The sequence below is a fragment of the Rhinatrema bivittatum genome, chromosome 3, assembly GCF_901001135.1.
Source record: "Rhinatrema bivittatum chromosome 3, aRhiBiv1.1, whole genome shotgun sequence".
NCBI lineage: Eukaryota > Metazoa > Chordata > Amphibia > Gymnophiona > Rhinatrematidae > Rhinatrema > Rhinatrema bivittatum.
Window position 1 is genome coordinate 247,451,113 of NC_042617.1, and position 13,961 is coordinate 247,465,073.

General features: G+C 46.7%; 1 protein-coding gene across 1 annotated transcript in view; it reads right to left on the reverse strand.

The window, feature by feature from the left end:
* Positions 1-359: 359 nt before the first annotated feature.
* GPATCH11 (G-patch domain containing 11) overlaps positions 360-13,961 on the reverse strand; it is a 1,168,394-nt gene continuing 1,154,792 nt past the window's right edge. The window contains exons 6-7 of the mRNA XM_029594426.1: positions 3,074-3,181; positions 360-1,431 (exon numbers count right to left, since the gene is read on the reverse strand). Of these exons, the coding sequence (XP_029450286.1) occupies positions 1,312-1,431; positions 3,074-3,181 (228 nt within the window). The 3' untranslated portion in view covers positions 360-1,311. The remainder of the gene's footprint in view (positions 1,432-3,073; positions 3,182-13,961) is intronic.

Below are 13,961 nucleotides of genomic sequence, written 5' to 3' on the forward strand. Positions count from 1 at the left end.
ACTGGATGTATATAGATTTGAAAAATAAAACAAACACTTCCCTTCCCTCCGAGGTCTCATGACTCCCCTGACATGTTCTGAAAATTTGAAATGGCTAGGACATACACAACGATCTCAAAAGTCTTCATTCCCCTTTGGAAAGCAGGATTAAAAATTCAGTTCAACTGGGTGACCTATTTAGCGCTTTCTAATTTATGTCATTTATATGTATATACCGCATAACCAGTAAAATTTACAATAGAAGTGGTTTACAGATTTAACAAACAACAAAATCCAGCATAAAACCAGTTACCAAAGAATGCAACTTTACATATAGAAACTACCAGGTGCCAACTGCCACTGCCCCCCCCCTCCAAGACCCCACCACTCCCTAATGCAGGAGACCACAGTGTTTCAGACAGGGAAGATGTAGCCATGTGCATTGTGCTCTGCAGTGAACACAATTTAGGTCTTGATTTCAATATTTAAAGGAACATGTTGCCATTTCATTTTAAGATATGTATGCAAAATATTTTCAAGCTGTTTGCACAGTTGGAAGATGTTACGGGTTCAGACTGTGCACACTGGTATCCTGCCCAGGGGCTCTGACCTGGGGAGCTTATCCCATATAAACACACACAATTACTGGGATTATACCTGGGGGCTTGAACCCAGGAGCTTATCCCCTACACAAAGAGCCACACACATACTTTGATTAAGTACATCACGGTTCCAGGAAAAATAAGTTTAATTGAGCAATATGAGGATAAAACAAATACAATCAGATCAAACAGAATAAGTAATGGTAGATAATAATTGCTACATAGATATAAAAAGCTTACATTTCCAAAGGATCAGCCATACCATCATGCCCAGGGCTCTCTCTTCCCTCTGTCTCTCTCGCTGTCTCTCTCGCTGTCTCCCTTTATACACTACAAAGCTTGTGAAAAGCAACAGCTGTTCCCTCCCTATGAGTTCTTATCAGTTTTCAGACACAGCTGTGTGGCCTTCATTCTCTCTCTCAGGCTTTAGTATAAGTTAATTGCTAGTTTTCTCATCATAGACTTAGTGGAATAACTAAACAAACACTCTTGCCTGTTCGTAAACATTTCACAGTACAAGACAGTAAACAGGCTTGTGGCCTTCAAACTAGTCTGTGTATGGGTGAAAATTCTAAATCCATACGGCCTAACCTCTATATACATCCTCAGGAAAAAGTAACAAAAAATGACTCCAACAGAAGTGTGTACTGAAATCGAGCTGCTTCTCACCTCCAAGCCACCCACAGTGCGTAAGGGGTTGATGAAAGTGAATTCTTAATCATGCACATGATCACTGGGGCAAGTACTGAAATAATTGACTTTTCTTACCCTGGTAGGCTGTTCCACACCAAATGCAATAAAAGTGCTCTTTTCTTAAATATGTGGTGAGAGCTTCTAACTTTTCAGAAGACTGGAATGATTAAAAAAATAAAATGCAATTAGGTTTCTGGGTACATATGTAAAAACAACTAGATTTTCAAAGAAAAATCACACAACGAGTTTGGATTTTTTCATGCATCAGTGTCAGACTCTTGGTAGCAGACTGCAAACAAACCTGTCAAGGCTACATGAACATCAAGCAGACACGTGTATTTTGTTTTAACCCACCTGTTTCCGACTGTTCCTCTGAGCTTTCTGCTCAATCAGAAACAGAGCTGGGAACCGGCCCCATGAGCCTTCATTAGCAACTACCCAGAGATATCAAGCTTCCCCTTCCCCCACCTTTAATGCAGACATTGCAGTAACAGCCCTTGGCTGGGGGACACATACCAAGGCTCCTTCCATAGCCCTATAATCACAGGTCCTGAATCCAGGAACAATGTGCTGCTGTCACATGAAGACTATGACACTCTCTCTGCATCCCTCCCCGCGGGGCTGTGGACACTTTCAGGCCGATGCATTACTGGCTTGCATAAAACAGGCGCTCATGATTGAACGCCCGCTGCCCTAATGGGTGCCCAGCCACCTCTCCTGGGCACGCAATGCATTATTTAAATGAAGGGTCACGCTAAAAAGGACACAGTAGGTATAACTTGTGAGTCCCTAGTGCATCTATGGCATCAGGCGCCCAGGAGAAGTGGCTGTGCACAGGTTAGGAAAATGATGCTGAATTAATGAGCGTCTGTTTTCCTAACCTGTTCAGAGCCACTCAGTTAGCCTAGCACGTGCAAAATGTGCGCCCAACAGCTTTTAGCTTGTGTACTAGGCTCAGCACACTATATAGCATCGGCCTGTTTCTGCAGCATCCCCAGCTGAGCCGGGGAATGAGAGCTAGCAACTGGACCCAGGTCCCTCTGGCACAGCACTGCTACCGAGCCAGCCCAGAAAATAACATTTTTATAAAGGAAATAGAATGCTGTCAGGTACTTCCTGGGGTCTCCTTTTCCTCTTCTTAAAAAAAAAAAAAAAAAAAAAAAAAGAGAAAAGAGTTGTGGAGGGACCAATTTTTAATTATGAGCTTGTAGATCTGCAAGATAATTTTCAAAGGGAAACCTCTAGCAAAATTTCATTTGGAATATTCCAGCTGGCAGGAGAATGCGAGTACTTTGCTTTGAAGCAGGTTCAAAGTGCACATGGGGATTCCATTCAGATTTCTGCGTACTTCCTCTCTCCCACCCTTTCGTCTCTCTGGGTAAAAGCACAAGGCACTGTGAACAGTGTATTTTTACATGCACCTAGTTTTGGGGGGGGGGGGGGGGGGGGGGGGGGGGCGGTCAAGTTTCAAGCAGGCTTTTTACACCTGCAAAAACAGTTTTGAAAATTTGCTTCATAACTTGCATGAAAACTAACTGTATATTTATTACTGGCTAGGACAATGCTTTCCAAACCTGGCCTGGGAGGTTTTCAAGAGCCTCTGGGCTAGAGAAATGCTGTAATTCTATATATGTAAAGTAACCTTGGGCAGGTGATAGCCACCAATAAGGTGCATCTCAGCACCTTCTCATTTCCATTGTATGCATTCACATTGCATGTCTACGCCAGTTTTGGGACTATTTTTGTTTAGTAAACCAAAACAGCTTTGCTTGCTGATCTCTGTATTCGTTAAAACTTACGCTTAATTCTTCAGCTTCATCACCTAAGGCATCTTCTTCCTCCTCATGCTCATCCTCTGGTTGCTCAGCTGCAGGCCAGTACCAACTCTCCAGGGGAAGAGATGTACCCTCAAAAAAAAGTATTATTTCATTTTAGGATTCATCCCCACAAAAGCTATGTGAGAGGAAGAAATGTAAAAGCATTGTACAAAACACAAGGAGAATGTGACAATGTTCACATAGCCACGCAGAAAGGAAAACTGGCATCTCCTGGATTTGTCAAGTTGGGTTTTTTTTTTTTTTTTTAATATGCCCTCTCTCTGCAGACCCCTCCTTTGCAGCAGTTTATAAGTTTTCACTAATTGAGTCCTTCAGAGATTAATACAATACACAGTTCAGGATGATTCTCTTTAGAAGCAAACTTCACCACATAATTCTGTAATCAACTATCCTGCATATGCTGGGCTTTGTAACAGCAATTGGGGGGAGGCACTACAAACAGGTCTAGTTTTCAGGATATCCACACTGAATATGCATGAGATATCTGCTTACAATGGAGGCAATGCATGCAGATATACCTCATACATCATTCATTGTGGATATCCTGAAAACCAGATCTGGCTGTAGCACTCCAGGAGTTGCCTACCTCTGATCTAGATTGTGCCTGCTTAGTTATATGGCCAGAATCATTTATCCCCACTACAAATTATTTGATTTAAAGTCTGTTCTTCCTACTCAATACCTGGTCAGAAAATCAGGACCGCTCAGCAGCAGTGCTGTATACCATCAGGCCTGGATTTAGGAATAGGCAACTGCCTAGGACAGAGAGGGCCAACTCCAGTCCTCGAAAGCCACAAACAGGCCAGTTTTTCAGGACATCCACAAGGAATATGCAAGAGAGAGATTTGCATGCACTGCCTCCACTGTATGCAAATCTCTCTCATGCATATTCCATGTGGATGTCCTGAAAAACTGGCCTGCTTGTGGCTCTCGAGGACCGGAGTTGGCCACCCCTGGCCTAGGGCACCAAATTCCCTGGCAGAATGGGAACCAGTTTTAAAGAGCTGCTGCTGTGGCACTTCATCTACCTCCCTCCTACTCTGGTTCTCCAGTCCCACCTATGGGCAACAAAATCTTAAATCCAGTCTTGCATAAGACCTGAGCTTGATTTGGGAGTCCAGCTCCTGCTTCACACAGTACTTCAACATGGCAGCAGTGACAGTACTATCTCATGTACCTGGTCATAAAATTGTGGCTTATTCCTTGACACGCGAGCATGCACAGCTTCTGGAGGGATGGGAGTCTTAGCCATCATACAATAAATGACACCACCTATTGGCCAGGTTCAAAGTCCAAGCTTATTGGGTTCTAGAGGATGCTGTGGTCTGTGGCCCCTAGGTGAGCAAGTCACTGCAACGGCTAAGCAAGCCACCAGATTGGAATTAATATCTTAACGTGCTGGTTTAGGAGATGGAACTTCAAATAGATTCTTATTTCTGGAGCGCAATTGCTGAACAGGTCTATATATTTAGAGTATTGAACTAAGCCATGTCGCGGCTGTGTTATTTAACAAGTTGTGAATGATGGTGATAACTTTGTATTGAATCTCCCACATCACCAGTAACCAGGGTAATGCAGACAAAATGGGGACTAGGTGTTTACGCATTTTTGTACCTGTTAAAATCCTAGCAGTGGAGTTCTGTACTATTTGTAAAGTACAAATGGAATTTGTGCACGGTTCTGGTCAGCTTCTGCCGAGTGTACCATATACAAAAGTTCAAAATAAAATAAAATTAACAGGGAGGCCTAAATAGTTACAGTAGTCTAAGCCATTGACAACAAGGGATTGAAGTACAAAACAGAAATCTTGAGACTCTAACAAGGGTTTTAAGTGCCTTAAAAGGTACAACTTAAAGAATGAGGATTTGACTACTGAGTTAATCTGAAATTTCATGGACTTTCTTAGAGACTGGTATGCTGTGACCTTGGAAGGTAAATGTAAATGGAAGCTCATATGAAGGGGATTTGACAGCTGTAATAATTTTTGGATATTTATTTGCAGTCTGTAGTGAAGTAGCCATTTCTGTGTAATGTATAAGACAGAACAAACATACTGGTCTCCTAACAGTGAGATTCAGAATCCCTCAAATAGGCCCTTCTCTTGAAAGACACTATATATTTTTTTTTTTTTTCCAAACAAAAGCTTGACTGTGGTCTAGATTTTGGGATGTTGATTCCTGTTTCTCTATCAGCCTCCTTAACCCAATCTATGTTCTTCATAGCACATAGAGCAATGTGGATTCCATCTACATTAGCAACACTTATTCCCTCTGCGAATAAGGAGAAATAGCAAATGTTGCTTACCTGTCACAAGTGTTCTCACAGGACAGCAGGATGTTAGTCCTCACATATGGGTGACATCACAGGATGGAGCCCAATCACGGAACACTTTTGTCAAAGTTTCCAGAACTTTGACTGGCCCCTACTGGGCATGCCCAGCATGGCACTAACCCTGCAGCCAGCAGGGGTCCCCCTTCAGTCTTGTTTAAAAGCTACAGGCAGTGCCAAAAAATAAAATAAGAAAACGTTATGAACCCAACACTGCAGGGCGGGTTTCGTGAGGATTAACATCCTGCTGTCCTGTGAGAACACCTGTTACAGGTAAGCAACATTTGCTTTCTCACAGGACAAGCAGGATGGTAGTTCTCACATATGGATGAGTACCGAACTGAGGATGTCCGAACATGCACCAAATGTACCCAAAGGTGTGCAACAGGCACAACAACGTGGAATTTGGTAGAGGGCATCCTGAACTCCACCGGGCAGGTGGAAGGGTGTTGGTACATTACGTTGTAAACAGGTTACGAAGGACAGACTGGCCGAAGATGGAATCTTGTCTTCCGGCTTTGTCCAAGCAATAGTGGGTTGCAAAGGTATGGAGAGAACTCCAGGTGACAGCCCTGCAAATGTCAGGAAGTGGCACTGATCGTAGGTGTGCTACTGAAGTTGCCATGGCCCGCACAGAGTGTGCTTTAACATGGTCTTGAAATGGAATGCCCGCTTGCTAATAGTCTGTAGTGAAGGAAATGCAGTCCGCCAACCAGGAGGAGAGAGTCTGCTTACCCACAGGCTGCCCTAATTTGTTAGGGTGCAAAGAGACGAACAATTGAGTGCTCTTCCTGTGGGCAGTTGTACGGTCTAGATAGAAGGCTAGAGCCCGTTTACAGTCTAGGGTACGCAGAGCCTGCTCTCCTGGGTTGGAATGGGGCCTGGGAAAAAAGCTAGGTAGTATGATGGCTTGATTGAGGTGAAAATCCGAGACTACCTTAGGTAAAAATTTAGGGTGAGTGCGGAGTATCGCCTGCTCCTGCAGAAGTTTAGTGTAAGGCGGATAGGTAACTAGGGCCTGTAGTTCACTAACTCTGCGAGCTGAAGTGATTGCCAAAAGAAAAATCACTTTCCATGTGAGATATCGAAGCTCACAAGAGTAAAGAGGCTCGAATGGTGGTTTCATGAGCCGACCCAAAACCAGGTTAAGGTCCCAAGAGGATGCAGTGGAGGCTTGAGGTGAAGCAAGCCTTTTAGAAAACGTGTTACCAGGGGTTGTACTGAGATAGGAACATCTCCGATACCTTTATGGAAAGCGGCTACTGCACTGACATGCATTCTAAAGGAAGAAGTTTTTAGACCTGACTCTGATAAATGCCAGAGATAGTCCAAAAACTTCGTGATTGGACAGGTAAAGGGGTCAAGGGACTGAGAAGAGCACCATGACGTGAACCTGTTCCATTTGTAGGAGTAAGCTTTTCTTGTGGAAGGCTTTCGTGAAGCAATCGAGACACGGGAAACTGGTTCACAAAGGTTAAGTGGTTGAAGGATTAACCTTTCAACATCCATGCCATCAGGGACAAGGCGGGAAGATTGGGATGGCGGAGGCACCCATCGTTTTGAGTGATTAGGAGCGAGTCCGTTCCTAAGGGAATGTGCCTGCAAATGGAGAGATCCTGCAGTATTGGAAACCACACTTGGCGTGGCCAGTGAGGTGCTATCAGGATCATAGCTCCCTTGTCCTGACATAACTTCACAAGAGTCTTCGAGAGAAGAGGAAGTGGAGGGAATGCATAAAGCAGACCGACTGTCCACGAGAGGGAGAATGCGTCTCTGGGCTGAGAGTGTTTGCTGCGAATGAGAGAGCAGAAGTTCTCTATTTTGCGGTTTTGAAGGGACGCAAAGAGGTCTATCTGAGGATATCCCCATTGTTGGAAGATGGAGTTCGCCACCGAGGGGGTTGAGAGACCACTCGTGCGGTTGAAAGATGCGACTCAGCTTGTCTGCCAACACATTGTCCACTCCCGGTAACCAGGTGGCTCTGAGGTTCATCGACTGGGAGAGCGCTTCCGCCCATATCTGCGCAGCTTCCTGACACAGAAGGAAGGAGCCCGTGCCCCCTTGTTTGTCGATGAACCACATGGCCACCTGGTTGTCCGTCTGGATCAGGATAACTTGATTTGAGAGGTGATCCTGAAATGCCCTGAGAGCGTATCTTACTGCTCGAAGCTCCAGGAAATTTATTTGGTGTTTGGCTTCCTCTGGAGACCAAGATCCTTGTGTCTGCAGATTGGCCACATGGGCTCCCCAGCCGAGGTTGGAAGCATCAGTGGTGAGAGTTATTTGAGGGTCTGGAGCCTGAAAGGGCAAGCCTTGGAGGAGATTGGTCTGATTTTTCCACCAGGCAAGAGACTAACGGAGTGAGTCTGTTACGTGGACAATGATCGACAGGGGCTGAATGCTTTGAGTCCATTGAGACCTTAGAGTCCACTGCATGACTCTCATGGCCAAACGGGCCATTGGTGTGACCTGAACTGAGGACGCCATGTGTCCCAGGAGGATGAGAAAGTGGCGTGCAGTCACGGAGTGCTGAGACTGCAGCTGGTGAGCAAGAGACACGAGAGTGAGAGCTCGTTGTCGAGGCAGAAAAGCTTTTGCCTGCAAGGTGTCCAAGTCTGCCCCAATGAACGACAAGGTTTGAGATAGGGCTAAGTAGGACTTATCGTAGTTGACGAGAAATCCTAATGAAATTAGAGTGTGTAAGGTTAGATTGAGGGACGACAGAGCAGCTTGCTGAGTGTGAGCCCTGATTAACCAGTCATCTAGACAGGGGTAGACGTGAACACCTTGGGTCCTGAGGAAGGCTGCAACTACTACGAGGCATTTTGTGAAGACACGTGGTGCAGATGCTAGGCCGAATGGAAGCACTCTGTATTGATAGTGCTTGGGGCCTACTAGAAACCTCATGTATTTGCGATGAGATGGGGTTACCGCAATATGAGTGTATGCGTCCTGGAGGTCCAGACAGCAGAGCCAGTCTCCTCTTTGTAGAAGAGGAAGAAGTGAGCCTAAGGTTACCATCTTGAACTTCTCTCGCTGGAGGTACTTGTTGAGGGCCCGTAGGTCCAGGATAGGACGAACGCCTCCCGATTTTTTGGGGATTAGAAAGTACCGAGAATGGAACCCTAGTCCGTGCTGAGAGTAGGGTACGGGTTCTTTTGCCTTTGACTGGAGAAGGAGGGAGACCTCTTGATCTAGAAGGATGGAATGATCGGATGTTCTCCAAGTCGGTAGAGGTGGAGAAAGTTCAGATGGTAACCCTGAGCAATTATCGCCAGTACCCATTGGTCTGAGGTGATTGAGTGCCATATGTTGTGGAAGTGGCACAATCAACCTCCCACTAGTATGTGAGGCAGTGGAATCTGGTTGCTGCTCTCTAGGTGTAAGTCAAAAACCCGAAGCAGGCCCTGGTTGGGGAACTGCTTGCGGCTTTTGTTTCCATGTCTGACGAGACTGGGCTTTTTGAAAAGGTCTCGTGGCACAGGATCTTGTTGGTGGCGGGTAGGACTTCTTCGGCTGGAAGAAGGACTTCTTGGAGTCCTTTCGGAAGGGCTGTTTTGAAGAGTAGTCAGGAGGAATCAAAGAGAGCTGTCAGAGTCTCATGATGGTCCTTAAGTTCCGCCACTGTCTGTTGAATCTGTTCTCCAAATAGATTATCTCCAACACAGGGTGGGTCAGATAACCTGTCTTGTCCTCAGGGCAAAGGTCAGACGACTTGAGCCAGGCCCATCTCCTTGCCGAAATAGCTGCTGCAGACACTCTGGTAGCAGTATCGAAGATATCATAGGATGATCTAATCTCATGCTTCCCTGCCTCAAAACCCTTGTTTACTAGGGTTTGAAGCTGATCTTGGAATTTTTGAGGCAGGGTATCAGTCAAGTCTTGTATCTGCTTGAAAATGACCCTATTATATTGGGTCATATAAAGCTGATAAGCGGCAATCCGGGAGATGAGCATTGAGCCTTGGAATACTTGGCGTCCGATGGCATCTAGAAACTTCTGTTCCCTGCCAGGGGGGAAAGAAGTGTGAGGCTTTGATCTCTTTGCTTTCTTTTGTGCAGATTCAACAACTACAGATTGGTGATCCAGTTGAGTTTTCTGAAAGCCTGGAGCTGACTGCACCAAGTAGGTAGTGTCAGCCTTTCTATGGACTGGAGCAATGGATCCAGGATGTTCCCAGTTCTTCTTGAGGAGATCTAGAAGAACCTGGTGGATAGGGATGGAGGTTATTTCTTTATGAGCATCCAAAAATTGGAGCAACTCCATCATCTGATGTCTGTCATCCTGTTCAGTGTGCAACTGGAAGGGAACCAATTCAGATATTTCCTTCACAAAATTTATAAAGGAGAGGTCCTCAGGAGAAGAATGCTTCCTACATTCAGTGGGTGAAGGTGGTGAAGATAAATCATCGGTGTCTGGCGAGGAATCATCAGTCCAGGCATCATAAGGATCAGCACCTGTCCCACTAGGAACTAGAGGGGGACGGGATGGTAGGATACTTGAAGGTCCTGGCCTAGGCTCCGAAGGAATTATCGGAGGCACCGATGAAGGCATCGAAGGCACCGGCATCGATGGATGACTCTGTGGCGCCGACAGACGTACCGGCACAGATGGTTGGATCAGTGGTGAGGGACGCAATCGAGGGTTGCGAAACGGTGTTTCTCCTCCTGATGACAGAGTAAGCGGGGAGGGCACCGGAGCCATCGGGGACCCGGGGTCCATCGGTGGAAAAAGCGGTGATGAGCGCTTCCATCCTGGAGAGCAGCAGTGCCAATGCTGCTGGAATCGGGTCGGTGGTCGGTTCCGCAATCGGTACCGGAGGAACCTGGAGTCGTTGCATCGCCTTGTCGATGGCCTCCTGAACCATCCGGTCCAGTTCTTCTCGGAGACCTGGAGCAAGCAGCCCCAGCTCTGGAACAGAAGAAGGAGGCAGAGGTATAGCCGGAGGGACCATCGTTAAAGGCGGAGTCGCGGCTCTCGATCCCCTGTCGGGTGAGGGTTGCCTCGGTGACCTGGTCGCCGAAAAGGTCAGTGCCTTTTCTGGACAGGGTTTCTTCGACAGTGGCTCGGATGATGGCGAGGTCGATGATTTTGCTCCCTCTGTGGTCCGAGACTTACGGTGTCGATGGCGATGTTTGTCTCTACGATCCCCTCTGTCCTGAGGGGGAGTAGAGGGTGTCGAAGGCTGAGATGTCATCGATGCCTGACGGTCACCCGCTGGTGGTCGATGCTGGCACGAAGTTGACTGTGCCGGTTCTGACGACGTCTATGCAATGGACGGAGTTGGGGTTTGAGCACGGAATAGAAGTTCCATCTTCTCCATTCTAGCCTTGCGACCTTTTGGTGTCATAAGGGCACATTTGGTGCAGGCCAAGACATCGTGCTCGCGACCTAGACACATAACACAGACTTTATGTGGGTCTGCTTGTCCTGTGAGAATACTACTTACCTGAGAATTTCATTTTCCTTAATGTAGACAGATGGACTCAGGACTAATGAGTTATGCTCCCCCTGCTAGCAGATGGATTCGGAGCAAGCTGACATCACAGTATATATACTCCTGCAATGACACCAGTCAGCCAGTATTCTCTTCAAAAGCAACTGTGGACAGACTAGCAAAAAACTTGATTAAAAACAGTCAACCATTACTGTACTCAACCAACAAGAAAAGATGAACTCAAGCAAGGAGTGTATGTACCCCAATCTAGGGATTGGATGAACACTTATCAGTAATACCCTGGAACACGTAGCCCCACAAGAGGACCATTGACACAATCATTTGGCAGCCGAGGGCAGGAAGTTGAGTTCATCTGTCTACACTAAGGAAAACGAAATGATCAGGTAAGTAGCAATTTCTCCTTTCCTAGAGTGTAGACAGAAGAACTCAAGATCAGTGGGATGTACCAAAGTTACTCCCGAACAGGGTGGGAGGCTGCCCGCGGTCCAGTCAACACTGCAACCTCCTGGGCCTGCACATCCAGATAATAAAATCTGGAAAAAGTGTGTAAGGAGGAGCAAGTCACAGCTCGGCAAATGTCGGTGGGAGACAAAAATCTAACTTCTACCCATGACACTGCCTGAGCCCTAGTGGAATGAGCCTTAACTTGAGTAGGCAATGGCTTTTCAGCATCCATATACGCAGCCATGATCACCTCCTTAATCCAATGAGCTAATGTAGCCTGCGAAGCTGGTTTGCCCTGCTTCCTTTCACCATGAAGGTCATACAAGCAATTTGTCTTTCCAAAAGGTTCAGAAACCTCCAGATATCACACGACATGTCTCTTGACATCCAAGGAATGCAAGAGGCAATACTTCTCCATATCCCTGACCTTATCCAAGGATGGCAAGGAAATGGACTGATTCAAATGAAATCCCAAGTCTACCTTAGGCAAGAAGGATGGAACAGTACACAGCTGTAATGCCCTTGGAGTCACCCGAAGGAACAGCTTCCAATAAGACAAAGCCTGCAGCTCATCTACACACAGAACATATAGCTACCAGGAACACTGTTTTTAAGATCAATAACAGCAAGGAAAGGCTATGCAGCGGTCGGAACATAGGGCCTGCCAAGAATTCCAACACCAAATTAAGAATCCACAATGGAACTGGTAACTCAAGGGAAGCCAAAGATGCTTCACTCCCTTCAAAAAATGGGCCACATGAGGAGACAATAAGGAATCACCATTCGCTGGGCCCCTGAAAAGGGCAAGAGCCACAACCTGTAACTTAAGGGCCAATCCTTTATTTAACCCATCCTGCAAAAATTCCAAAATGAGTGGGATCTTAACCAAACGAGGAAAAACACCTCAATCCTCACATCAGGCCTCAAACTCTCTCCAAATCCGCACATAGGCCAAGGAAATGGAAAATTTCTGAGCGAGGAGCAAGGTAGCAGTCACTGCAGAAGAATATCCATGCTTCAACATGCGAGCCCTCTCAAGGGGTAAACTGTAAGACAAAACAGAGTCAGATCTTTGGGAAGGACAGATCCCTGCTGCAACAGATTCTTGTGCAGCGGAAGACGAATGGGGGTCTCCACCAGGAGTTTTCACAGATCTGCATACCATGGTTGTCTGGGCCAATCCCATGCCACAAGGAGTACCATCCCCTTGTGGCCTTTGATCCTGCAAACTATCCTGTCCAACAAGGGCCAAGAAGAAAAGGCATAAAGCAACCTGGCTTCCAGCCAGTCTTGTATGAGTGCACCTATGCCCAGGGACCATGGATCTCTCCTGCGATTGAAGAATCGAGGAACCTTCGTATTGCGAGACGTTGCCAGCAGGTCTAAGAATGGAAAGCCCCAGAGATCCACTACCAACTGGAACGCCTCGTCCAACAAAACCCATTCTCCTGGGTTCAGACTCTCCCTGTTGAGAAAGTCTGCTCTTATGTTGTCTTTTTCTGCAATGTGAGAGGCCGAGATCATCTGTAGACGTCCTTCTGCCCATTCCATAAGTTGGTCTAATTCCTGCGACACTTGCTGGCTCTTGGTTCCTCCCTGTCTATTGATGTAGGCCACCGTCATTTCATTGACCGACATCACTCGGACCGTTTGATCCTGCAGTCTGTGGCTGAACTGCAAGCATGTCAACTGGACCGCCCGGGCTTCCATTCCAGAGTCCTTGGGCTGTTAGCTCCCGACAGTGAGCTCCCCAACCCTGGAGACCCACATCTGTCGGGAGTATCAACCAGTTCATGGAGGTCAAGAAAACACCCTTTCTCAGATGATCCTCCTGCAAACACCACTGAAGGTGAGAGCAGATTTCCATCGGTAAGTGGAGCAGAACTGAATAGTCCTGAGACTGCGATTTCCAACAATACAGCAGGGAGCGCTGAAGAGGATGCATATGCACCCTTGCCCACGGTACCACTTTCAGGGTTGCCGCCATTAAACCAAGCACCTGTAAATAGGACCACACTGTCGGGCATATAGTGCTCACTGATTGATGTGCCTGTGACATCAATTTCTGAATCTGAACTTCCGGCAGGAAAATGTTGGCCTGCCTCGTGTAAAACCGAAGACCCAGATATTCCAAGGAATGAGATGGCTGAAGACTGCTCTTGGCCAGGTTCACCACCCAACCTAACTCCTGCAACAAGGAGTTCACCTTGTGGGTCACCAGGTGGGTCTCCTTCCAGAGACTTGGTTTGAATCAGCCAGTTGTCCAAATACGGGTGTACCAGCATTCCATCTCTTCTCAATGCTGCCGCTACCACAACCATAACCTTGGAAAACATTCTGGGGGCTGTGGCTAGACTAAATGTCAGTGCCCGAAAATGATAACGGCGCCCTAACACCACAAAATGCAGAAAACGTTGATGCTCCAAACAGATGGGAATATGAAGGAAGGCTTCGGACAGATCCAGGGAGGTCAGAAATTCCCCCCTCTGCACGGCCATTATCACCGAGCATAAGATTTCCATGCGAAAATGAGTCACCTGCAAATGACTGTTGACTTCCTTGAGATCCAGGATGGGGCAAAAGGAGCCTTTCTTGGGCGCAACAAAATAAATGGAATAT